We start from the raw sequence: 24839 nt of genomic DNA, 5'->3' as shown, positions 1-24839 counted from the left end.
TACAAGGCGTTAAAGGAAATGTTCTCTTCTCCTCTGGAGAGAATAAAGTATAAAAATGTAACTTTTCTGGTCCAAAGCATCAAAAAGTCTCCTCTGTCTCTCTCTCTCTCTGCGTCCTTCTGAGGCTGGAAGCGATGACCATGGCAGCATTTCTCGCGAGACGGCTGATCGGTAACCGATCGAGCCAGATTCTCGGGACTTCGAGTTCTAGCTCCGGTGCGCTCATTTCCGCTGTTAGGGCTCTCTCCTCCTCCACCACTCCGATCAAAGCAACTCTCTTCCCTGGCGATGGGATCGGTCCCGAGATCGCCGAATCTGTCAAACAGGTGCCTTATCCTAATCTGCTTTCTACTTGTTTTCGTTCATGTGTATCCTGGGAACAGAAGATGTATTGATCGCGTTTCTTATGTGATGATTTTAATATTTGAGTTTCTCAGAATTTTGTTTCTGTAAGCTGATTGTTGATGTCTCTTTAAAAATGTTTGTCCTTTATGGTGATCCAGGTGTTTACTGCCGCTGATGTGGCCATTGAATGGGACGAGCACTTTGTTGGTACTGAAATAGATCCTAGAACCAATAGTTTCTTGACATGGGAAAGTCTTCAATCTGTGCTCGATAGAAAGGTTGGCTTGAAAGGACCAATGGCAACGCCGATTGGAAAGGGTCATCGCTCTCTGAACCTTACTCTTAGAAAAGAGCTGAATTTGTATGCCAATGTGAGGCCTTGCTACAGCCTTCCTGGGTACAAAACTCGTTATGATGACGTTGATCTCATTACCATCCGTGAAAACACTGAAGGAGAGTACAGTGGGCTTGAACACCAGGTTGGTCTGTTGCTCCATCATTTGAGTGGGTTTATATTTAGGATCCTTTTAAGAACCTTTCTGATAATTTTCCATTTTGATTTGCTAGGTCGTTAAGGGTGTGGTGGAAAGTCTTAAAATTATTACCCGGAAGGCGAGTATGAGAGTTGCGGAGTATGCCTTTCTCTATGCCAAGACTCACGGAAGGAAGAAAGTTTCTGCAATTCACAAAGCCAACATTATGCAGAAAACTGATGGTCTTTTCCTGCAGGTCTGCTCTTGTTGAACAATGTCATTTTTTTTTTTCAGAACAAAGGGTTGTTCTGAAAATAAGGTTTCATTTGCTTCCTGTTTTTCAGTGCTGTGATGAGGTTGCTGAGAAGTATCCTGAGATAGAATACGAGCAGGTTGTTATTGACAATTGCTGTATGATGGTAAGCTACAACATGCTCTTTCCTTACCCTTTGTTCTGAATTGTGTAAAGGTCAATCTCATAGTTAAAATTTTGCTGATTTAGAGTTAGGTTTCCCAGCAACTTGTACTTGAGTCGGATTTTTCCACTATTTTTTTACTTATAGAACAAAATGCATTCTTGTATTGTGGAATATGTGTTTGAATTTGATATTCTTAATTCCGGCAGCTTGTGAAAAATCCTGCACTTTTTGATGTCTTGGTGATGCCAAATCTCTATGGAGATATTATCAGCGATTTGTGTGCCGGACTAGTTGGGGGACTAGGATTGACTCCAAGGTAACGTTTGTTCTTTCATCTCTAAGAATATATTCTATCATGACAATGAGGCAATTATCTTAAGCTATTGTTATCTTTTGCTGCAGTTGTAATATCGGGGAGGATGGTATTGCCCTTGCTGAAGCCGTTCACGGCTCTGCACCTGATATTGCTGGAAAGGTTAGATGTTATCATCATTCTAACTTTGTATGATACATTCAAATTTAAGTAACTCAATCTGACTGTTACTCTAAATACCAAGTATGATATAAGTTGCTTGCTCTTGAGAGAAGTTTCTTAATCTCCCTTTTCCATGCGTTTTCGTGGTAGAATATTTTATATGCTTAGAGTTTCATTGTCTAGTTTCTATTGCAGAAACTTCTTGTTGGATCCTCATGCTTGTAATACTTGAATGATGTTAATAACTTTCCAACCTAGCATTAGGGGTTAACGAGTCTCGTCTATGCATCCACTGCAAACATCTCTGCACAAGAGAACTTGATTCAATCCCTAGCTTATGATCCAAATTTTTTTGTTCTTGTTTGACCTGGTGTTGTGTAGAACCTGGCGAACCCGACAGCTTTGCTTCTGAGTGGAGTGATGATGTTGCGGCACCTGAAGCTCAACAAACAAGCAGAGCAAATCCACAGTGCCATCATCAACACAATAGCTGAGGGAAAGTATAGAACCGCTGATCTCGGAGGTACCTCAACCACAACAGACTTTACAAAAGCAATCTGCGATCATCTCTAAACACCTCTAAAATCGCAGTTCTTTAGTCATTCGCCATTGGATCTTTCCTTCTTGTTTCTCACACGTTTTTTTCTCTCTGTCTTTCTGATCATCTTTTTATGAGAAGAAACAAAGCCGACATTGGCTTTTCTCATGATTTTTGTTTTTCTTTACATTTTGAGTTCTTGCACAGAAATTTACCTCTGCCTTAAGGTTCATAACACATGAAGGATATAGATGTTTTGAAGAATTCATCGAAAGGTTGTTTTGTTAAACACATTTTACATATTGTATCTTGCCTGAATTGTTTGGCATTTTTGTACTCTAATCCTCTGTGAATCTTCAACAATAATAACATCGTCCATTTTTCGACCATATCGTGGATGATTCCAGTTGAGATGTCTCTTTTAGAAATTTTGGAATTGTTTTTGTTATTTTATTAATCTTTACCTCAAATTCAAAACTCCTGTTTTCAGAAAGTTCATGATCCAACCACATAGATTGAAACAGAAAAAGGTAATTTTCTTACGGAATTAAGCTGTAAAATCCACAAGAGGGAGCAAAAACATATCAGACCAAACTACCTTCACCTGACCTAAGAAGGAATTGTCACAGTAAAAGTCTTACAAACTTACCACTCTGAAACCATTTAAAGTGAAAACTTGAATGTGGAAACTACACAACGTGGATGATTTATGACTTATCAATGCCACCGACAACTGATTTTTATCTCTTCCTCCTCGTTCATAGTTTGAACAGTGTACTTGCGGGATCAATCAGAGTTTCAACGTACGTTGATTATTGTTTCAAGTTGGTTGGTGGGATTGTGACCTTAAAATCTACTGTAATTAATCCATACATGTTTAAAATATTATATTTATAAATACTAACTGTATTTTACTGAAGTAAAATCTATCTTTGGTTTTCACCTAATATTAAACACACTCTCCCACTGACCAAAACATTCGAGCCTCCATTACCACCAGATCTGCGTCTCTTTTCTTTCCTCTTTCTCTCTTCTCGAAATCCTTACATCATCTCAATCCATGGCTTCCTCTGATTTCGATGGAATCCTCTTGGGCATGGGAAACCCACTCCTCGACGTCTCTGCCGTCGTCGACCAAGAGTTCCTCAACAAGTAAGCTTCCTCGCTCGGATCCTTCTCTTTTGTTTTCGTTCGGATCTGGATTGTTTGTGTAACTATATTCTTCTGGGTTCCTCTGATTTCTTAATGTTTTCCTTTGGAATCGTGACAGATACGACATCAAGTTGAACAATGCGATTCTCGCGGAGGACAAACATTTGCCCATGTAAGGATCACTTTTCTTCATCTAAATTGGATTTGAATAAGCTCCACTCAAATGCTCCGAAATAGCTTCCATTTGAAATTATCAAATCAATGTTGCAAAACAAGTCTTAATTAGGACATTACTTTGTTCTGTAATCGTTGTGGGTATGTAAAATGGAATCTGGATAAGTCCTGTTTCGAACACTATATACAAGTTCGTCTAAGTCTTTTGATTTTTTCCTCAGCCTTCAGTGATACAGATAAAGAAAATAGCTTCTCTTCATAGTTGTGTTTGATATGACTGTGACTATTTTTTTCTTCACCAACTCATCGTTAGATATCTTGTTACTCGGAATTTACATGAAAATGGAAATTTTTTTTCTTAGGTACGATGAAATGAGCAAGAAGTTCAATGTCGAATACATCGCTGGAGGTAATTCATCTTTTGCTCTCTTATTGGACATGTGGTGGTGTTAATGTGCATTCGCAGGATTCTGATATCTTCTTAATTCGTTCGGCTTTCAGGTGCTACCCAGAACTCAATTAAAGTGGCCCAGGTAAAGGATGATTACGCCTTATTCTGCATACTTGCTTTTAAAGTTACTACTTTTTTTTGCTAAACAAATGATATCTTTGATTTCTGCAGTGGATGCTTCAAATCCCTGGGGCAACCAGTTACATGGGATCCATTGGAAAGGACAAATACGGTGAGGCAATGAAGAAGGATGCTACAGCAGCTGGTGTCAATGTGAGTCTACTTAATTTTTTTTTTAATGTTGGTTTTTGGTTCTGATTTAAGTCCACTCCAAAAGGTCATGAAATAGAAGCCTGTTAAAATCTGCTGTTATTCTATATCCAGGTCCACTATTACGAAGATGAGTCAACACCTACCGGAACTTGCGGTGTCTGTGTTATGGGTGGAGAAAGGTCAGTGGAGAATCATTCTCTATGTCTGCTTCTGATTTAACTTAAAAATATCTCCTTCTGTTGAGTTGTATTGAGGGATGGTTCCCTTTTCGCAGGTCTCTTATCGCAAATCTTTCTGCTGCAAATTGTTACAAGGTTGAACACCTAAAGAAGCCTGAGAACTGGGCTCTGGGTAAAAACTCATCTTTACCGACCTTTTGTATCAAAGTTTGCTTTCCGGGACTGGATAGTTTCACATGTCAGAGTTGTCTGAGATATTTGTGAGACATAGATCTTTTTTTTTCCTTTGGCAGTTGAGAAGGCCAAGTTCTACTACATTGCTGGGTTCTTCCTTACGGTATCACCAGAATCCATTCAGCTGGTACGTGAACATGCCGCTGCAAACAACAAGGTAAACAAGATATGATCCTTCACGAAAACCAACGCTCACTGATCTTTCTCCCCGAACAGTATGTCTTTAATACGAAAGATCCTGACATGCTCACGTATCTGACAGGTGTTCACGATGAACCTTTCTGCTCCATTCATCTGTGAATTCTTCAAAGACGTTCAGGAGAAGTGCCTACCGTAAGCAAAACCTAATACTATTCTATCTTATAGTTTGCTAAAGTAAAGTAATAAATCATGGCGATATACTGAAAAGCACGACTCCTGCATGCATCTAATGTCTTGCTCCGACCAGGTACATGGACTACGTTTTTGGCAATGAGACCGAGGCAAGAACCTTCTCCAGGGTTCACGGCTGGGAGGTAATGCCAAAGTTTCACCTTGTTTTTGGTTTGAACAAAGACAGTTTAGTAATATGTTTGCTTATATTTTTTTTTTGTATAGACCGATGATGTTGAGCAAATAGCCATCAAGATCTCCCAGTTGCCCAAAGCCACCGGAACATACAAGAGGACTACTGTGATTACACAAGGCGCAGATCCTGTGGTTGTTGCTGAGGATGGAAAGGTGAAGAAGTACCCAGTCATCCCTCTCCCCAAGGAGAAGCTCGTTGACACCAACGGCGCAGGTATTTGATTAAGAACCCAGCTCTCATTTACTGCTCTGCTCTCTAACTAACAAACAACAGCTCTAATCTGGTACATACATCCCTAGGCTACACATAGTAGGACTTATAGCTAAAAGAGTTGAGCCTCTGAATTTCTTTTCAAAAGCTTATTATTGTTTTGATGATATAAGCCACTCATTTGCCAAACCGTTTGCTGCGCCAGATTGTAATGACAAAGATCATCATACATTTGGTTTCAGTCTCAAGTTAACCAGTACCAATGGTTTAACTATCTTTTTTTGTGTTCATAGGTGATGCGTTTGTGGGAGGGTTTCTTTCACAGCTGGTGCATGGAAAGGCGATTGAGGAGTGCGTGAGGGCGGGATGCTACGCTTCAAACGTGGTGATCCAAAGGTCTGGCTGCACTTACCCTGAGAAACCAGACTTCAACTAAAAAAAACTAAAATTCTCTCAAATCATCCTTTTAGTTTTATCCCCGATTGTTGAGATTTTGGCTTATATTATACGTCCCAAATAAACATCATTGCTTCTATCACCTTTTGAGGCTTTGAGCTGTGGAGGTGTTCTTGTTGGCTTCTTTTTGTTATTACCCCTTTTTCAATCAGAATTTTATTACTTAATAAAATTATCACTATACTATATGCCCAGTATGATATAACCGAATGTTTATGTCTGAAAATGGTATGAAAACCAGAATAATTTCATGAATGAATTAAAAACTCATTTAACCGAATTCAATTTGTTTCGGTTAAACGTTTCCAATGACTATGCTATACAAAGTTCGTACGGTTCCAAAAAAAAAAAATATATACAAAGTTCGTAGAATCTTTTGCGTCGGTGTACATAAGACAATTTCTATCGAATGAATTGATGGATACGACAACTTTCTCTCGTTTATGATAAGTACTAGTAGGGTAGGAGTCTTACCGTAGGGCCAAATATGACTTGTTAAATTCTGTTGACTTTGACCAATATGGATCCAATAACTTTGACTTTTGACTTCTCTTCTACATTCTTTTTTTTTTCTCGTATACAATCAAACTAGAATATTTGTACCCAATTCAAAACTATTCCTCTGTTCCAGAATAGATGATGTTTTAAGATTTTTCTTTATTCCAAAATAGATGATGTTTTGGAAGTATTTAATGCTATTACATTTTACAAGAATGATTTAATAACATATTTTATTTAATTATTTTGAAGTAATAAATGTTTATGTGTAAACAAACTAATAAATATCAAGTGATAAATTAAAATTCGTTCATAATGGTTATAGAGCATTTAATAAGTGTGTGAAAAAAAAATTTAAAAAGTGAAAAGATAAAAAAATAACTGAAAGTAATACATATTTATTATTTCTTAATAAGAGTGAAATTTCTAAAACATTATGAGGGAGTAGTTGAAACTCTTAGAAATACGTAAAAGCAAGATATAAAATTTTGTAATACATTCCTACCATACTTTAAATGTAAAATATGGATCGAATACAGATACATTAGATTTACAAAATCATGATTTACAGAAATGGGCAAAGTTTAATTAAGCTTTTGTCAAAAAACTTCGAAACTGCCCTAACTAATGAGAAGTTAAATTGGCAAGGGTCATGATTGATCCACTTTAACATGATATTATAGTTGTATCATACATTGGTAGGTGAAGTCGCAACATTTGAGTGGAAGATGCATAAAATTTCATTTGTAGGTGAAGTCGCAACATTTAAGAGTATAAGACGTTATTCAAAAACAAAATTGTGTGTAGAAGATATAAAACCGGGATCAAACCGAACTTTAAACTGACCCACTTAGTGTAAGCAACACGACAAACTTGTGTTAGTATCTGTATAATGATGATATAAATAGGTTCAGTTACCAATGTTTAAGGTAGCCCACCCCAACAAAGTGGTACAATTTACCAAAACCAAATTTTAAGAAACCAATATATCAATCGGAAATCGAAACCGATGATTTCTTTAATTGATTTTTTTGTGTGAAAATGCTAAACTTTGTCGTTAAATTCATGTAATCAAGGTTCCAAGAAGATTTGGGAAATCTCCTCCTAGGTGACCCAAGTTAAGTATACCCTTTCACTAATTTCCCCATTGCAATTCTCTTTGATAACTTATAAATTATATAAATAATAATAAGATTAAAAGAGAATCATTCTTGTTGGCATAAACAATGCAAAATTATAGTATATTTTTTTATATATACATTTGGTATGTAGAAAGGACTTTGGAAACCACCATCGGCGGATTCACCTAAAAGAGCTAAATTTTCTTTATAGCTTGTTTTTGATAACCATTTACTACTCAATAAACTCTTGTACAAAAGCGATCACATTCACTGCTCTATTGGCTACTGCTACTGTTTTCAAGCACCTTACCCTTGAACAAGTCAACAGAAACAAAGAACGTTTTAATTTTTTTTCACAGTTCTTTTTCTAATAAAAATAGATATTCTTTTTCTTTTTGGTGTGTACAATAATTACAATCAATTTCGTTTTGTTTGTCTAAACTCTCAGTTCCTTGTTCTTTTGCTGACTTGGCTATCTGCAAAGACTTGTTTTTTATTTGCCGTGTGACGACTTCTTCTTCTTCATCTTCTTCGTCCTCTCCTCTTCTTCGAAGCTTTGCTTCTTAAAAATCTCTGCACATCTTTCCTCAAATCTCTTCGTCTTTTATCATGACCCATTTCAAATAATCACAATCATCCTTCCCTTCTGGCGATTAAATTTCATCTTCTTCTGACAAAGTTTTAATTTTTCTGTTTACAGAATCAATTCAAAGGTGAGTTGTAACCATCTTCTGCTTTTTATGCTTGTTCACTTTAGTCAGAGTTTTTTATGTCGCTGTTGGGTTTTAGAGTATAGGTTTCAACTTGCGAAAGTCGATTACTTCTAGCTTTAAGATCCTAGATTTTTTTTTGGATCTGTAGGAACTCCTCTCGACCTTTTGATCTTTTGAATGTAAAGTTCGAAATTCGAATGATCACTGAAATATTTTTCTTTTTACTCTGTTAAGTACTTGGAAGATAGACTCAATTGTGGAAATGCTTAATTTTGAAGATTAATTGTTTGATCAAATGCTCCAACAAACTCAAATGGTTTTGATGTTCTGGTTGCATATATATGTTACATGATCAGAGTTTTCTTTTATGTTCCTGCAGTGGAGAAACCTCGGTGGTATAATTTCTTCTCGACAATGAAGTGTTTCTTGTTCTCTGGAGGGGACAAGAAAGACGACCAGAAGACCCCTAAGTCGGTCTCACTGACCTCTAACTTCTCTGACCACGACATAAACCGAAGCGGGTCAGAGTTCAACTCTCGAGATGCCTCTGCCACGAGCACCGAGTCATCCATGGGGAGGAAGAACTCGTACCCTACAATGTCTACTAGAGCAAGTAACCTCAGAGAGTTCAGCATTACTGATCTCAAGTCTGCAACAAAGAACTTTAGCCGGTCTGTTATGATTGGAGAAGGCGGTTTCGGTTGTGTCTACAGAGGAACAGTGAGGGACTTAGAAGACCCGTCAATTAAAATCGAAGTCGCGGTTAAGCAGCTCGGTAAAAGAGGTTTACAGGCAAGACTCTTTTTTTTCTTCTTCTAGTCTTGTTCTCAAGAATTTGTTAGTTACACCACAGGGCTAACTCTGGTTATCTCATTTCTTGCAGGGGCATAAGGAATGGGTTACAGAAGTTAACTTCCTCGGGGTGGTTGAGCATTCAAACTTGGTGAAGTTGCTTGGTTATTGTGCAGAAGATGATGAACGTGGGATCCAACGGCTTTTGGTTTATGAATACATGCCTAACCGAAGCGTTGAATTCCACTTATCTCCACGTTCACTCACGGTCCTTACCTGGGATCTCAGATTGAGAATCGCTCAAGATGCAGCTCGTGGTTTAACATACCTGCACGAACAAATGGAGTTTCAGGTAATGTCATGCCTCTGCTACGCTATGACTTGAACTGATCTCACTCTTTCTTTCTTTAGTGACTTTGATCCATTGTTATACAGATAATATTCCGCGATTTCAAGTCCTCAAACATTCTTTTGGATGAAGACTGGAAAGCAAAGCTCTCGGATTTCGGTTTGGCTCGTTTAGGTCCATCTGAAGGACTAACCCATGTTTCTACCGATGTAAGCTCTGCATTCACTTCTTTTGGTTGCAAGATTTTGGAGAAACACTTATGATTTTTAACTGGTTTCTTCGGGTTCATTAGGTCGTAGGTACAATGGGTTATGCAGCTCCTGAATACATCCACACCGGCCGTCTCACATCCAAAAGCGATGTGTGGGGTTATGGTGTGTTCATCTATGAGCTCATCACAGGGAGGCGACCAGTAGACAGAAACAAACCAAAGGGAGAGCAGAAGCTTCTAGAATGGGTGAGACCTTATCTATCCGACACGAGGAAGTTCAAGCTCATATTAGACCCAAGGCTCGAAGGGAAGTACCCTCTCAAATCAGTTCAGAAGCTAGCAGTTGTGGCCAACAGATGTTTGGTTAGGAACCCAAAGGCACGTCCTAAGATGAGTGAAGTGTTGGAGATGGTGACCAAGATTGTGGAAGCTCCTTCAGGGAGCGGTATTAATCCGCAGCTAGTTCCGCTGAAGAGTCTAGAGACTTCTAGAGACGCGGGTGGGAAAAAGAAGAGGGTCTTAGAGACGAGGAACAATGGTGGCGGCGAAGGAGGTTGGTTTGGCAAGTTATGGAACCCAAAGACAATACGAGCTTGTTGATTGCTTTAGATTCAACCTCTTCTCATGAAAAGAAAAAGCCTTATGGAGATTGAAAAGCTGAAAGATTTGGGTGAGATCAAGATCAAGCTCATATATATATATATATACATATTTATATATGAAGATTGTAAGATGATAAATGATATAATTCGATGTTTCCATGATTGTAAGTTGTAACCACAGCTGAATTACCAAGATATGTATATAGCTTATCAGAGTTTTGTTCCAAGTCTGATGAGTCTTCAGCACATAAATACTCGTGCTTACGTGTATATTTGTGGATTGTGGGTTTCTTAAAATGTGGTGAAAAAAGAGGGGAGAGGACTACTAAAATTTGGGAGTAGTAGTTGGAAAAGGAATATTAGCCGATAGGTAGGAAAATGCTATTCTTTGTGTTGTTTGGTAATTTTCTGTAGAAAAAAAATGTAAGTGTATTAAGTAAGTATTGTTCCATATATTTTCCACATAATACATAGTATAAATGAATTCAATTTATTTGTTACACGCCCTCAACTTGTTTTATAAATTTTGTTTTAAAGTTTGTTTTATAATCGTCTCAAATGTGATATGAAGCTCTAAAAAAAAAAAGATATGAAGCTCTAACGAAAGAAAAACGAAGAAGAATAAGAGTATGCTTGATAAGAAGAAACACTCTTGATTCCATTCACTTTCTTTGCATTGGTTTTTTTTTGGAGAATACAGGAGGCCAATGAAGAAAAAGGAAAAATAAAGGAACATACAAAGAAATTAACACAAAATTACACAATTGGGGAAAATTGTACATTTTGAAGAGAATTCGAGTTGTTTTCGCACAGAACACAATTAGGGTGTAAATTGGCAAAAAAGGGAACGCTAGGGGTCGTTTTGATATTACTAAGAAGTTTAGAAAAAGGAAAGAAAAAAAAAGGAAAATAAAGTATAGTTCTCTTTTCCAACAAGAAACATAGAGATATTATTAATATGTGAAAATCTCTGCTCTTTCAGATCCCATTATCACAATCGATCTCTCAGAGAACCTAAGGGAAAACTAAAAGCTCTCAACTTTCTTAGATTTTCTGAGGGAAATTTCTCGCTAATCTCAAATCCATTATGTCAACCCCAGCTGAATCTTCAGACTCGTAAGTACCCAGATCTCCGATTGTGGTTTTCCGATCGGGAATTTCCGATCTTTTAAAGTTTGGGTTTCCGATTTCGGGGCTAGGGTTTTTGGTTGATCTTGTGTCTAAAGTTGAAGCTTATTCCTTTTTACTGTTGTTCTTTGTATTGTTACAGGAAACCGAAGAAAGATTTCAGTACTGCTATTCTGGAGAGGAAGAAGTCACCGAACAGACTCGTTGTCGATGAGGCCATCAACGATGATAACTCCGTCGTATCTCTGCACCCTGCCACAATGGAAAAGCTCCAGCTCTTCCGTGGTGATACCATTCTCATCAAGGTTGGCTTTGCTTTTTTTCGTTTGGGCTCTCTTTTGATTGTGTTATCGAATGGTTGGTTTCCCATGCTTGGCTGATTGGATTCTTCTGTGGTTCTACATATATTAGGGTTTTAAAAATCAGTGATTTATGATCGTAGGAGACTTGCTTTCTTGAGTATCGAATGATAGTATTGTACTGATGCTGTCTTGATGACTGATTTTTTGTTGTTGGTTTTTGTGAGATCTTATTTAGTTTGGCTTTTTCTTTCAGGGTAAGAAGCGGAAGGACACTGTTTGCATTGCTCTTGCTGACGAATCATGTGAGGAGCCAAAGATCAGAATGAACAAAGTCGTCAGATCTAACTTGAGGGTTAGATTGGGAGATGTCATTTCGGTTCACCAATGCCCAGATGTTAAGTACGGAAAGCGTGTGCACATCTTGCCAGTCGATGATACCGTTGAAGGCGTGACTGGAAACCTCTTTGATGCTTACCTGAAACGTATGTTGGCTTTTGTGTTATTTAGATGTCATTCCAACTATGCAAGTTTTGATTTTTCTTTTTGGGGTTCTTGTTTGATTTGAGATATATTGTTTATGGGTTTGGAGTGATTTCTGAACAAAATTTCAATGTTTTTCAACAGCTTATTTTCTGGAGGCATACCGCCCCGTGAGGAAGGGTGATCTCTTCCTAGTCAGAGGAGGAATGAGGAGTGTGGAGTTCAAAGTTATAGAGACAGATCCTGCTGAGTACTGTGTTGTTGCTCCAGACACGGAGATTTTCTGTGAGGGTGAGCCAGTGAAGAGAGAGGATGAAGAAAGACTAGATGAAGTAGGTTATGATGATGTTGGTGGTGTCAGGAAACAGATGGCTCAGATTAGGGAACTTGTTGAGCTTCCCTTGAGGCATCCGCAACTATTCAAGTCCATTGGTGTTAAGCCACCAAAGGGAATTCTGCTCTATGGACCTCCTGGGTCTGGAAAGACTTTGATTGCTCGTGCTGTGGCAAATGAAACCGGTGCCTTTTTCTTCTGTATTAATGGACCTGAGATCATGTCCAAACTGGCTGGTGAGAGTGAGAGCAACCTCAGGAAAGCATTTGAGGAGGCTGAGAAAAACGCTCCTTCGATCATATTCATCGATGAGATTGACTCTATCGCACCCAAAAGGGAGAAGACAAACGGAGAGGTTGAGCGGAGGATTGTGTCTCAACTCCTTACACTAATGGATGGGCTTAAATCGCGTGCTCATGTTATTGTCATGGGAGCAACCAATCGCCCTAACAGTATTGACCCAGCTTTGAGACGGTTTGGAAGATTTGATAGGGAGATTGATATCGGGGTTCCTGACGAAATTGGACGTCTTGAAGTACTCAGGATCCACACAAAGAACATGAAGCTTGCTGAAGATGTAATTTCTAATTCTAGTTTTACCTCTTTTTTTTGGTTAAGTGTAATGTTTTTTGAAGCTAATTTTTTCTTGTGGTTTTTCGTTTCCAGGTGGATCTTGAGAGGATCTCAAAGGACACACACGGTTATGTCGGTGCTGATCTTGCAGCCCTGTGCACAGAAGCCGCCCTGCAATGCATCAGGGAGAAGATGGATGTGATTGATTTGGAAGATGACTCCATAGATGCCGAAATTCTGAATTCTATGGCAGTGACCAATGAACACTTCCACACTGCTCTTGGGAACAGCAACCCATCTGCACTTCGTGAAACTGTGAGTATTGACAGTGCTGCACTTATTTCAAGAACGAAACCTGTAATTTTACTTTAGTCTAATTTCAAAATTTCCTCTCTTTGCAGGTTGTGGAGGTTCCCAATGTCTCTTGGGATGATATTGGAGGTCTTGAGAATGTCAAGAGAGAGCTCCAGGAGGTAAATTGCTCTTTCCATTCTTACCTGGATTTGTTCATTAATTGTAAGCTAAGCTTAAGCTGTGCATTTTTTTTTTTAATTGCAGACTGTCCAATACCCGGTTGAGCACCCAGAGAAGTTTGAAAAATTCGGGATGTCTCCATCAAAGGGAGTCCTTTTCTACGGTCCTCCTGGATGTGGTAAAACCCTTTTGGCCAAAGCTATAGCCAACGAGTGCCAAGCAAACTTCATCAGTGTCAAAGGTCCTGAGCTTCTTACTATGTGGTTTGGAGAGAGTGAAGCGAATGTCCGTGAAATCTTTGACAAGGCCCGTCAGTCCGCTCCATGTGTTCTCTTCTTTGATGAGCTTGACTCCATTGCGACTCAGAGAGGAAGCGGAAGCGGTGGCGATGGTGGCGGTGCAGCAGATAGAGTCCTGAACCAGCTTTTGACTGAGATGGATGGCATGAACGCTAAGAAAACCGTCTTCATCATTGGAGCAACCAACAGACCCGACATTATCGATGCGGCTCTTCTCCGTCCAGGAAGGCTCGACCAGCTCATTTACATTCCACTACCAGACGAGGATTCGCGTCTCAATATCTTCAAGGCCTGCTTGAGGAAATCTCCTGTTGCCAAAGATGTAGACATCAATGCACTCGCTAAGTACACACAGGGATTCAGTGGTGCTGATATCACTGAGATTTGCCAGAGAGCTTGCAAGTACGCCATCAGAGAAAACATCGAGAAGGTCAGAGATCACTATTAAGGCTTTGTAAATCTCTCTAATCAGAATTATGCTAAGAGTCTTGAATCTCTAAATTGAGCTCTTTGGTTTTTGTTTGCAGGACATTGAAAAGGAGAAGAGGAGGAGCGAGAACCCAGAGGCGATGGAGGAAGATGGAGAGGATGAAGTGTCAGAGATCAAAGCTGCACACTTTGAGGAGTCGATGAAGTATGCGCGCAGGAGTGTGAGTGATGCAGACATCAGGAAATACCAAGCCTTTGCTCAGACGCTGCAGCAGTCTCGAGGGTTCGGTTCTGAGTTCAGGTTCGAGAATACTGCTGGTTCGGGCGCAACCACTGGAGTCGCTGATCCTTTTGCCACATCTGCAGCTGCTGCCGCGGACGATGATGATCTCTACAACTGATGATCAAATTTATCACATCCTTTTTTTTTTTTTTTCAAATTTAAGAAGTTTTAAATCGAATTCTCTACTGTTGGATGACTAGGAAAGTGATACTGATCCTTTCCTTGTGGTTTTATCGTTTTATAAAGTATTCGGAATCAGTCATGTTGGTAACTTTTAATCAATGTTCTTCACTCCTCTTGTTCATTCATTACTAAAGGGCTAGAAGCTATCCTATTCTGTAGTCTTTATTGTCATTTTTCTTTTTATAGTTCTAGGGGATCTTGACTACTTGCTTGATATTTTCATCACCTTTAACTAAATAGGAAGTATAACTAACGTGCCCATTGGCATTCTTAACAATGATGACTAGAAGACTACTACGAACAGTAGTATGAAATTTCCCTTATTTTCGCATTTGGAATTAGTATGGTATGGCATCATCATCATCATAATGGAAAAATGTGCAGTTGCATTTTAGACAGAAATTTGCACAATCGCATTTTTAGCGAAAAATTTATGGGAATGTGTTTGTTAGAGGAGGAGAGATGCAAAATCAACATTATTACTGACAACTCTTATCACCAAAATCAAAGTAATTATCACAAGTCTGTCTTTTTTTTTTTTTGGCAAACATCACAAGTCTGTCTAAACGAAAGGATTTGTTTATTAATTAACAACATTGATGCTAAGATAACAACAAAGCTGCTCCCCAAGTCTCAAACCATAACTGAAAATTACTAGCCACATACTGAACGATTGAAGATGAACATAAAAATGAGTATCAGTGTTCTTGTTCCAAACATTGACCGTTAAATCCTTAACCTTCGGCGCCTAATCCACGTGCTTTAGGACGTCTGACAGCGAACAGCGGATTGACTATGCCTTGTGAATCTCTTCCCAAACCCGAGCCTTCGACAAAACCCATTCTCGCCATCATCCTCGAGCCAAAACCTGTTGTATGCTGCTCAAATGCTCCCAATCTTTTGTCTCTAATTCTTGCTGAACCAGAGGCACCACCACTTTCATGGGAGATGCGTTTCACATGTTTTCCAGAGGAAGAAGGTTTGTTCCTCTTAGCGTTATTGCTTGATGGACTCGGGTCTTCACTGTTAATGGGGAAATCAAGACCTAAACCAAGTGATTTCGGACGTTGAACAGCTTCTATTGGCTGTGCAATTCCCTTACCATCTTTTCCTAGACCGCCTCCTTCTATGAATCCCATTTTAGCCATCATTTTGGATCCAAAGCCTTTGGTGTGTACCTCGAATGCTCCAATATATGCTCCATTAGTGGCTCCCGGAGTAGTTTCAGCCACCTGTTTTGCGTCTCTGTCATCAGAAGAGGTCTTTGCAACAGCAATCTCAGAATCGATTACACCACTTGACACAAATGATACAGGTTGCTCGGCATATGAAGTCTTCTTCCCGCTGCTGCTTTTGTTTCTCTCCCGTTCTTCTCTAGATATTCGCTTTTTCGCTGAGTCTTTTACTTTCTTCCTATCTGAACTGCCAGATTTCACTTTTACCCCTCGACTTACAGCGAAATCATCTTGCTCATCTCCTGCTCCTATTAGCTTCTCAATGCGAATTTTATCACTCGCGGATGGCAAACATGTCTGGTACGTTCGGGTCACCGTCACAAAGCTTTTCTTTCCAGAACCCGTGCAGCTACTTGATAAGCGGTATACATCTGCTAATCTTCTTACCTGAGAACAATCTCGGTTATGCATACGCTGAAAACAGTGCATGTCCGTGTTTTCCAGAACCATCCGCTCTAGTTTAGAGTTTATATCAGCAAGATCAACACCACGCTGCAGCATTCTCTCACGACGCTTCACAGCAATATATTCTTTGCGGTGTTTCTTCTTCTCACCAGGAAACCTACGGGAATTCTTGCTCTTTTGGGCCCCTGAAGGCCAAGACTGGGGAAGAAACTTGGTCACCTGTTTCTTCTTACTCTTCTTCCCCGATAGACCTCTTGGATCCTTCACAAACATAAGGTCATCCATTGTCAATGGATGAGCAGCCTTACCATGCCCCGAGGAACGACTTCTTGTCAATTTCTTCTTACCATATTCCATTGATGCTTTTTGTAGAGCAAAACCAGTCAACTTTCCTGTCTTTTTGTCATCAGAAGAATAACTTGAGGAACTGTCACCACTTGACAAATCCAATTTATCCAAAGACTCTTCTGCTAACCAGTGAGCATCCAACATATTCTCACTGCCACCAATACCTTCCAAGTAATCCTTTGCAACATCGTCATCAATCTCAGAACCACTTCCAAACATGTCTAATGAGCTTTCGCTCTCAGATGATCCAGTCTCTTCACCTTGCTCAGAGGATCCAGTGCTGCCTTCATCTCCAGATTCATCTTCACCATTTATGCCTTCTTCTCCATCACTCTCTTCATCAGATATATCTTCAGTGTATAATTTCATCCCTCCTATAGAAATGAAACCTGAATTCCTCTTCGATGGTTTCACAACATCAGGCATCGCTTCATCTTGTTCACTTGCAGCAGCCTCATCACCAGTTTCATCTTTAGCCGAAAATGAACCAAAAGTTGAACCTCCTTGATCTCCCAGGGCCTTTGAAGCGGAAATGCTACAACTTGGTGCAGCATCAGAATCATCACAAAATCCCAATCCTCTATGAGATTCACCACCCAAAACGAAACTCGGTTCGTATTCGTAATCATAATTTACCTTACCATTCGATGAAGAAGGCGTTTGATCCAGAAATGCAACAATTTGAGTCGGCCCTGTCTTCCCCAACAACATTTGATTTGATCCAACCATCTGATCACCTTCAACGCGTGAGGTTCGCTCCAATCCCTCCTCAAAATCCATGGAAGGATACTGATAACCATAAACTCGACCACTGCATCTCCTCGGATCACTGGTGGAAGCAGAAGCTTTTGTACGATCTGAGCTTCTGGGTTTCGGTCCCTTTCCAAAAGAGCTTCCTCCTCGAGATGGCGTAGAGAAAGTAGGATCTCGCCGGAAATCGGAGAGAATACCTCCTTCCACAAACAGAGTACTATTAGTACGTCGGCGACGACCACCAGACGAAGACCCCGCCGCCGAATTAGATTTCGTTCTCGGAGATCTGGACTTGCTCTTCCCAGAACCACCACCGTTTGATCTTCTCTTGCCACCGCCTCTCATAATTTTAATAACCCAATGCCCAGAAAACCCTAAATCGGGGAAGACGATGAATAATCAAAACGAAAAAAATCTGATCTTTTTATTTAGAGGTCACTTGCCATCTTCTCTTGTTCTTCCCAAAACTGCTGGGCCACGTAGACAAAAACGACGGGTTTCGTGTCGTTTTCGCTTCCTCTAGTGAAGGAATCAACTGTTGGATATTCGGAAAATGTGACCCGAATAAACTGTATTTCTAAATTGACCCCTATTTTTCATATCCTATACTATAGTGGGACAAACCCAGGATATTACAAGCTCGGGTACCAAACAAAAGCTGTTTTTTATTGTCCAGAAATCGCCGGAGAAGATAAAGCAACACACTTTTGAATCTCACAACCAGTTTCAGACTGTGATTTACCTCATAGCCAATTGAGACAGAGCATCTGTCTTGTCACTGTTTGATTTCGAGTTGAAGCTTCTTGACTCGGGTAAGCTCTGGGTGATCTTATACGAATTAGTTCCAAACAATTCCAGTTTGTATAGGTTTATCTACTTCTCCTGTTTGAGAATCGATACGGGTCTTGAAAAGAAAGTCTGAAACAAATCCAGATTGAACAACATCTAGAAGTCAGGAAGCTGAAAATCTTTACTGGTCCAAAATCTATCAAAATTTTACAAAGCTCCATTTTGGTTCGAAACATTACATGCATTTTATTAAACAACAAGAAAGTTTCTGACAGAAACACACAAGTCACGATCATTCCATCACACCAAAAGAACAAACATATTTTTATGATTTTCCTTCTACAACTCCCCACTGCAGTTGCCTGATTCAAGAAACAACACATCAAAACCGATTAGTAACCAAACAATAAATAATGATTCTTTTTTTTAAGGGACAACCATATATATATAGAACTTACATGGAAGGAGGCTCTCGGTAAAAGGAAACATAGATGTTTTCATAAATCGAGCATAATCAGTCTTTCCTTTCTTCCATCTTCTTGTATCCATATTATAGTAACACCATTTTCTCTCAGTCACGTATGAAATATGGTTTTTCAATGAACTTATGCTTAAAACCAAATCATCGTCACTGAAAGGAGATTTAACTCGACATTTATGTTCCCAACTATAGTTTTCACAGTTCTTTTCCCAAATCCATATATCGATGTCCTCTGGATGTAGAATAACAATTGACAGATCTCCCTGATAGTTTATCAAGTAACTTCCTTCTGTTATTCCATCTTCTTCCTTGTGATCACCTTGATATATAGGCAGCTGAATAACAGAGAATATCCCTTCAAAATCGACAGAGAGTATTTCCCCTGGTTCATCTAAAGAAGACAGCCAATAGATCTTTCCTCCAACAAAGACATGAGAAGATCTAAATGGGCTGAAATGAGAATACATAGGGATACATGGCACAGATCCAATGTTTTTCCAAACCCCAGTTCCAGAATGATAAACCTCACATTCAAAAAACCTTTCTTTATCTCCAGGGCAAAAGAAGCGAAACACTTTGTAGTCAAGATTGTTACCAGTGCCATAAGCTACTCCAATAGCTGGCTCAAAACGAAAAGACGGTGTACCTTGGGGAAGAAGGAAAATTTCTCTGGTACAAGGATTGATTATCCGTATCTGCAGATCATAGAAGTCGTCGTTTCCCGACACATCGTTGTCATTAATACAGCAGATTAGCCCGTTGAAGGAAGATACCATGTACATGATGTCTTGATCGTTTCTGTCATCGGGATCAAGCGTGATCAAGTGACGTTTTCTGAAACTCCCTGGCTCCATGGAATACAGTTTCATCATCGTACCCACGCGTGGACATGCGATGAAACAGGGCTTGTCCCTTGAGATCGTGAGCTGCTGTTTAGCGAAGAACTTGTTCCTGATTGAATCGTACCAGTGCTTGCTTACGGTTCGAAATGACAAGATGGATTTTACGGGCAGACGAGATAAGATGTTGATAAAGGCAGTATCTGCTCCTTCTACATCGGCCAATGTCGCTGCTCTCACTGACCTGAGACGTTGTGCTTTAGTTTCGGCCATCTTGTTTTTTTTCCTCATTTTCTTCTATTGCTCTGTCAAATCAACAAAAACAACATCGATTAGCTCATCAAAGCGAAAATGTAACAAAAGGTGAATCACTTGATCGATAGATGAGATCGTTACAGAGCAATTTCCTCTCTCACCTCTCTCAGAAACAGATTAGGGAATCGATCATTTCAAGGTTTAATTGTGGGATTAATGGTGGATTATATACTAAAAGAAGAAAGTCCCATTTCTTCTTCTTTAATTTTGTTTCCCCAAAACGGTGTCATATTTCGGCCTTGACACACCTTTGGTTTTTTTTTTTTCTGCTCGGCCACGTAGCTAAAAACGGTGGGCTTCGTGTCGTTTCGCTTCGTCTTTACGTGGCCGAAGAAGGTATTGATCCTAAACCCAACATTTCGTATCCGATCGTGAGACAGGATATTAATATCTCTGTTACCAAACAGAAGAAGAGTAGAAGGAAGGCCCTTTTTATTATCCAGAAATCGCCGGAGAAGATAGATATAATACAGAGAGCGACGGAGAGAGGGAGAGGGAGAAGAAATGGAGAAGTACTTTGGAAATGCGTACAGGGGAGATCCAGGAGTGCCGCACGCAGATGCTGATCGGTTCGTCAACATTTGGATTGGTTCCGCTGCCTTCTCCGCTCTCACCTGGTTCAATCCTTACATGTGGCAGCTCTCCAACCAGTTCAAGTAATTCTTCTCTCTCTCTTGATTAATCGAAGTCAAAATTTGGGGGCTTCTGGTGTTTCTGTGTTTGATTTCTCTCCGAAAATGCAAGTGTTCCGAATTTGGTTTCTAGTTCATGTGCCTTGAGCTCCCAGTCCGGTTTAGCTCATGATTTGTTTGGTTTAACTCTTTGATTTCTGCTGTTGCTCCTACATTATATCGGTTACTGCACAATTTCATAGCTAGACTCCAGTTTTGAGGAAGCCGTGTTGGTCCTATGGGCTGTAACTTCATAGGCTCTCATCTAGTTCATGTGCCTTGAGTTTCCAATCCGATTTAGCTCTTGATTTGTTTGGTTTAGCTCTTGGATTTCTTTTCTTGCTGCTACATTATATCGATCAAAGCGCAATTTCATAGCTATGCTCCAGGTTAGAGGGAGTCTTGTTGGTCCTATGGGCTGCTGTAACTTAACTTGTTTTGTTATATGATTTGATACACGACGAGAATGGGTATGTTTCCATTGTTTTGTACGGTCTTGTATAGTTGATTAAGCACGTTTCTCCACTTTGCGTTTCATCTATAGATAAGTATCCAAAAAGTCTTGCGCTTCTCTCATAATACTCGATAATTTGCAGTTACCATGACAAGTGGATGCTCTTTGAGCAGCACCACTGGAAAAAAGCAAGGGCAAAGAAGCAGCCTTACGAATTCAAGGTTCGCACTTTACCCCCCAACATTAACTGAGACTGTTTTTTTCAATCAACATATAAACGTTTTGTTTGGTTTACAAGTTGATTTTGCTTCCTTCTTCTCTTTGTTACTCAGTGGAATAAGATACCGAAAGAAGTCAGGGACTCGTATTACTACAACTGGCCTGTCTACTTCCCATAGAAGCCTCTGTGTTGCGCTGACTTGAGAACCACAGGAGAAAACAGCAAATAATAGTCGTGGAACCAGAACCGTGTCTATGTTATGTTATGGATTGGAAAACATTGTTGTCCTTGTAATTTTACTTAACTTCAAGCTTTGCTTTTCTAAGTGCATCGTTCTCAATTCTCATTTTATGGAGCCAATATAAATCTTGCAAAGAACTATGTAATGTGGTGGAACTGGGGAACAGAGGCAAATGCGCTCAATGGCCTGCTTTGAATGTGATAACAAAATATTTAAATGATTCCACTCAAAACGCTTGTGGGTCTTAGGCGTTTTCACACCTCACAATGTTCCAATTTTTCCCTTAATTAATCTATAGGTATTGAGTTGATCTTAAGCACAGAAATCGTCGAAGCAGATCTTGCTTCGAAGAGTCTTGTCAGTAGCGATGGAAAAATCTTCAGATAGCAAACTTTTGATAGTTGCAACTGGCTCTACCGTGAGCACATTCTCTTCCTCTGTCGACCTTTTTGCTGGCTAAAATTATTCTGGAAACTCATGTCAAGAATCCATTTGCAGTGTGTAAGAATTTCAGCATTTGGTGTCCAAGATGCAAATGCTAAGAATATATTATACCCAAGAGATATCAAGGATGTTGATCAGCTCGCGTTGACTATGGAGACAAAGAAGAAGAGAAAAGTCGTGGTTATTGGCGGCGGATACGTTCATTAGTTATAAGCAACTTCGATGTGATCTGCTTTAAATACTCTCATCCACTTCCTTGGAAATCAATTCTTTCCATTTGTTTGTAGACTCAAGAAAAATGTGTCAAGTTTCTTTCTGTGGGAATAAAACTTTAGAAACACCCTAATATTTCTGTGCACTTTCTAAAAGTATCCCACTACTTGTACTTTTGCTATAAAATCTCCCACGCGAGTCACCAATTAGAGGACTGATCGTTTCGTTGGTTCTCTTCAGGTGGTCTAAATTGACAATTTATAAAGTTTTCTGTACCATTTTTGAAGAAACATTAAGTCATTCGGTGTAACGTTACAAAATTTCTTACTTCTTATGGATGCGTAGTGGCTATGGGCAGTGTAACTAATACACGGAAGTGATTTTAGTGATGAGTGTGGGCAGGTTTCTCCGGTTCCCAACCTTTCTTTTCAGTCCAAATTAAATATTGAGAGATGCAAAACTAATTATTGGGACATATTTCAACTTTCTTTTTTTTAGGCTCTTGGATATCTAATTAGGTTATACTTGTAATTATATGGCTTTTAACGACGTTTATATGAAAGTAAACGTCTATTGGCTTCTCAATCCGGCTTAACATCGTCCGACGCCATCTAATTAACTTAGTGACAATATGTTTAACGTCAAATGAGTACATAATGGATATATTTTTATCGATTTATTTCAGTGCCTTGTTGACTTTGAATCAATTACATAATCGACGCATGTACATATTTATTGTGCTTGTTTGCTTTTGTTACTCAAGAGATGGGCCTCACAAATCCATTTTCATAACTTTCATGTATTGTATTATTTTTTCTTAACCATACATATTTATTTTATATTTTTGTGATTTACTTTCTTTTCTTGCATGGAATGTTGCTTCAGTGTTACTTTTTTTCAAATGAGTACTTTCATTAATATCAAATGTTATCCGCATCGTATGTTTTATATTGCATGTCATTTATTCCAATGTGACTATTCAAAAAAAACATTGGGACTCTAAGAAGTGTATAACAACAATCTAAATCTAATGTAAAACGAAAAATAATCGACTCAATACAACAGTAGCTAGAATTAAGTTAAGTTATAAATTAATGTTTTTTCATTTAACGCTATTTTTTTAGTTACTGCTGAATTTCAGATGGCGATTATATATAGAGATGCATGTGGGCGATATTTTTTGACCTTCTAAACACATTGGAACTAAATTAAATTAAGAAACATGTTTGATTAGTTGAGTAATATAGTTCGAGCATTTGATAATATATTGATTGAAACTAAATACGTCTCTTTTCTATTAATTAGTTACTTTAAATATTTTTAACAAGTTTGGTTAGTAGAGGAATATAATTCGAGTATTTAATCATATATATTATATTGATTGAAATAGCATATCTTTTCTACTAGTACTTTGGAATATTAGTACTTTAAAATGATTAAATTATCAAAATTTAGTAAATTTGGACAAATGATCAAAATTTAGTAAATTTGGACAAATGAACAAAATTCGCATGACTATTTTGTTTTGTTTCTAATTGTTTAAAAAACTTACAACTGACTCTATTTTAGTTATATTATTAAATTATACTTGTTTATTATGTTATACTTGGAGTAATTATCCATAATTTTCTTGTTCTTACGGTTCTTATGGATATATTTTCTTGTTTTAATTTTAGTCCCAGCGGCGGCGGCAGGCCTTGTTCCCTTGAAAAGGATGAACCCACCACTTCTGAGGTCCGGCGCTGGTAATAGAACGGGAGACAACACTTTTGCTAACTGTTTTAACAGTCTTCTTCCACATTTTTTTTTGTTTGTTTGTTTTTGTTTTTGAAGGATATCAACTAGAACACCTTTTACCTTCTTAAATAGATAAACCATTGCCCTCGATTCATTTAATGATATTCTTTGATGCCATCAGAATAAGATTTCTCTCCTTAATACCCATATTCTCTGAGTTTTCATCATTACATGTAAATATTTCCGCATACTATTTATTAAGACGTCTGAATATTAAGATGTCAGAACACATCATATTCATACGGGTGCTTAGTTGTTCTCTTAGTATTATTATGTACATATACTTAATGCTTTGTTTTTTTTTGGTTCAAGGCATAAATTCTAAATTAAAGCATGCTTATTCTATAATAACCTAAACTATTAATCATTAATTTCACTTATGTTTTCACTACTTAATTGCATCTACTAAAACTACTAAAAGTGTAAATCAGTTCCAGTTTCTTGAATCTAAATTTGTTGGAGAAATACCCTAAAATATTTTCCCGTTTTCCACTCTCGAGCCTTTGATCTCTCGTGGCAATTCTATGGAGACAACAGTCTGAAATCTACAAAGCCAAAGTTTGGGACTTATTGGGCTAAAAAGGGGAAAAGTGATGCGAGCATTTCTAGGAGGAGGAGTTGTGCATGGAAGAGAACAAGGTCATTGCTAGAGTTGCACGAACACAACCTTCAGTTGGTAGCCTTGAGGTGTTGTCCAATGTTGATGAGTTGCTATTTAATTATTGGATCAAGGGTAAATAGAAATAGGGTTGTGGTTTCCTCCCGGATTCAATATATGTTGTGCAAAAGTATTCTCAATATATATCTCTAGAAGATTATTAATATTCTTTTTTTGATCAAAAATGTTTAGCATGTCTAGGATCTAATTAACTCTCATGTGGGATAAGAGATGAAAAAGTGGTCTTAATAAGAAGTT

General features: G+C 38.6%; 8 protein-coding genes across 9 annotated transcripts; 6 read left to right on the top strand and 2 right to left on the bottom strand.

Moving 5' to 3' along the window:
- The first annotated feature begins 94 nt into the window (after positions 1-94).
- On the top strand, positions 95-2568 carry LOC18024118 (isocitrate dehydrogenase [NAD] catalytic subunit 6, mitochondrial). The gene is made up of 7 exons (XM_006407572.2): positions 95-326; positions 504-824; positions 913-1074; positions 1163-1237; positions 1444-1553; positions 1640-1712; positions 2094-2568. The coding sequence occupies exons 1-7, from the start codon at positions 135-137 to the stop codon at positions 2283-2285; spliced, it is 1125 nt and encodes a 374-aa protein (XP_006407635.1). The 5' UTR covers positions 95-134; the 3' UTR covers positions 2286-2568.
- Positions 2569-3216: 648 nt separating this feature from the next.
- Positions 3217-6147, top strand: LOC18024117 (adenosine kinase 1). Its single transcript, XM_006407571.2, has 12 exons — positions 3217-3402; positions 3521-3574; positions 3939-3985; positions 4078-4109; positions 4199-4300; positions 4412-4479; positions 4575-4651; positions 4773-4870; positions 4976-5046; positions 5162-5228; positions 5311-5494; positions 5785-6147. The coding sequence occupies exons 1-12, from the start codon at positions 3311-3313 to the stop codon at positions 5925-5927; spliced, it is 1035 nt and encodes a 344-aa protein (XP_006407634.1). The 5' UTR covers positions 3217-3310; the 3' UTR covers positions 5928-6147.
- Positions 6148-8039: 1892 nt separating this feature from the next.
- LOC18024116 (serine/threonine-protein kinase PCRK1) lies at positions 8040-10460 on the top strand. The gene is made up of 5 exons (XM_006407570.2): positions 8040-8279; positions 8659-9071; positions 9163-9423; positions 9507-9629; positions 9713-10460. Exons 2-5 carry the CDS (start codon positions 8694-8696, stop codon positions 10229-10231), a joined length of 1281 nt encoding a protein of 426 aa, XP_006407633.1. The 5' UTR covers positions 8040-8279; positions 8659-8693; the 3' UTR covers positions 10232-10460.
- Positions 10461-11191: 731 nt separating this feature from the next.
- Positions 11192-14843, top strand: LOC18024115 (cell division control protein 48 homolog A). Its single transcript, XM_006407569.2, has 8 exons — positions 11192-11349; positions 11504-11666; positions 11917-12145; positions 12288-13054; positions 13144-13365; positions 13452-13523; positions 13609-14253; positions 14351-14843. Exons 1-8 carry the CDS (start codon positions 11321-11323, stop codon positions 14651-14653), a joined length of 2430 nt encoding a protein of 809 aa, XP_006407632.1. The 5' UTR covers positions 11192-11320; the 3' UTR covers positions 14654-14843.
- Positions 14844-15224: 381 nt separating this feature from the next.
- LOC18024114 lies at positions 15225-17999 on the bottom strand. Its single transcript, XM_006407568.2, has one exon. It carries the CDS (start codon positions 17802-17804, stop codon positions 15453-15455), a length of 2352 nt encoding a protein of 783 aa, XP_006407631.1. The 5' UTR covers positions 17805-17999; the 3' UTR covers positions 15225-15452.
- Positions 18000-18427: 428 nt separating this feature from the next.
- Positions 18428-20027, bottom strand: LOC18024113 (F-box protein At5g49610). Of its 2 annotated transcripts, none has more exons than XM_024159163.1 (3): positions 19985-20027; positions 18707-19873; positions 18428-18610 (listed from the first exon to the last, which is right to left on the bottom strand). In XM_024159163.1, the coding sequence occupies exons 2-3, from the start codon at positions 19857-19859 to the stop codon at positions 18588-18590; spliced, it is 1176 nt and encodes a 391-aa protein (XP_024014931.1). In that variant the 5' UTR covers positions 19860-19873; positions 19985-20027; the 3' UTR covers positions 18428-18587. The 2 variants fall into 2 exon arrangements, with proteins under 2 accessions (XP_024014931.1, XP_006407630.2); XM_006407567.2 differs by lacking the exon at positions 19985-20027 and adding an exon at positions 19965-19976.
- Positions 20028-20312: 285 nt separating this feature from the next.
- On the top strand, positions 20313-21575 carry LOC18024112. The gene is made up of 3 exons (XM_006407566.2): positions 20313-20539; positions 21151-21229; positions 21341-21575. Exons 1-3 carry the CDS (start codon positions 20388-20390, stop codon positions 21404-21406), a joined length of 297 nt encoding a protein of 98 aa, XP_006407629.1. The 5' UTR covers positions 20313-20387; the 3' UTR covers positions 21407-21575.
- Positions 21576-21650: 75 nt separating this feature from the next.
- On the top strand, positions 21651-24734 carry LOC112088946 (monodehydroascorbate reductase 2). Its single transcript, XM_024159507.1, is given in 9 exon segments — positions 21651-21666; positions 21768-21862; positions 21864-21887; positions 21968-22111; positions 22201-22220; positions 24386-24497; positions 24499-24549; positions 24551-24643; positions 24645-24734. Coding segments are annotated over 9 exon segments (645 nt in total).
- The last annotated feature ends 105 nt before the right edge of the window (positions 24735-24839 follow it).

The sequence above is a fragment of the Eutrema salsugineum genome, unplaced genomic scaffold (genome assembly GCF_000478725.1).
Source record: "Eutrema salsugineum unplaced genomic scaffold, Eutsalg1_0 scaffold_13, whole genome shotgun sequence".
Classification (NCBI taxonomy): domain Eukaryota; kingdom Viridiplantae; phylum Streptophyta; class Magnoliopsida; order Brassicales; family Brassicaceae; genus Eutrema; species Eutrema salsugineum.
This window is presented reverse-complemented; position numbering and strand designations above follow the sequence as displayed.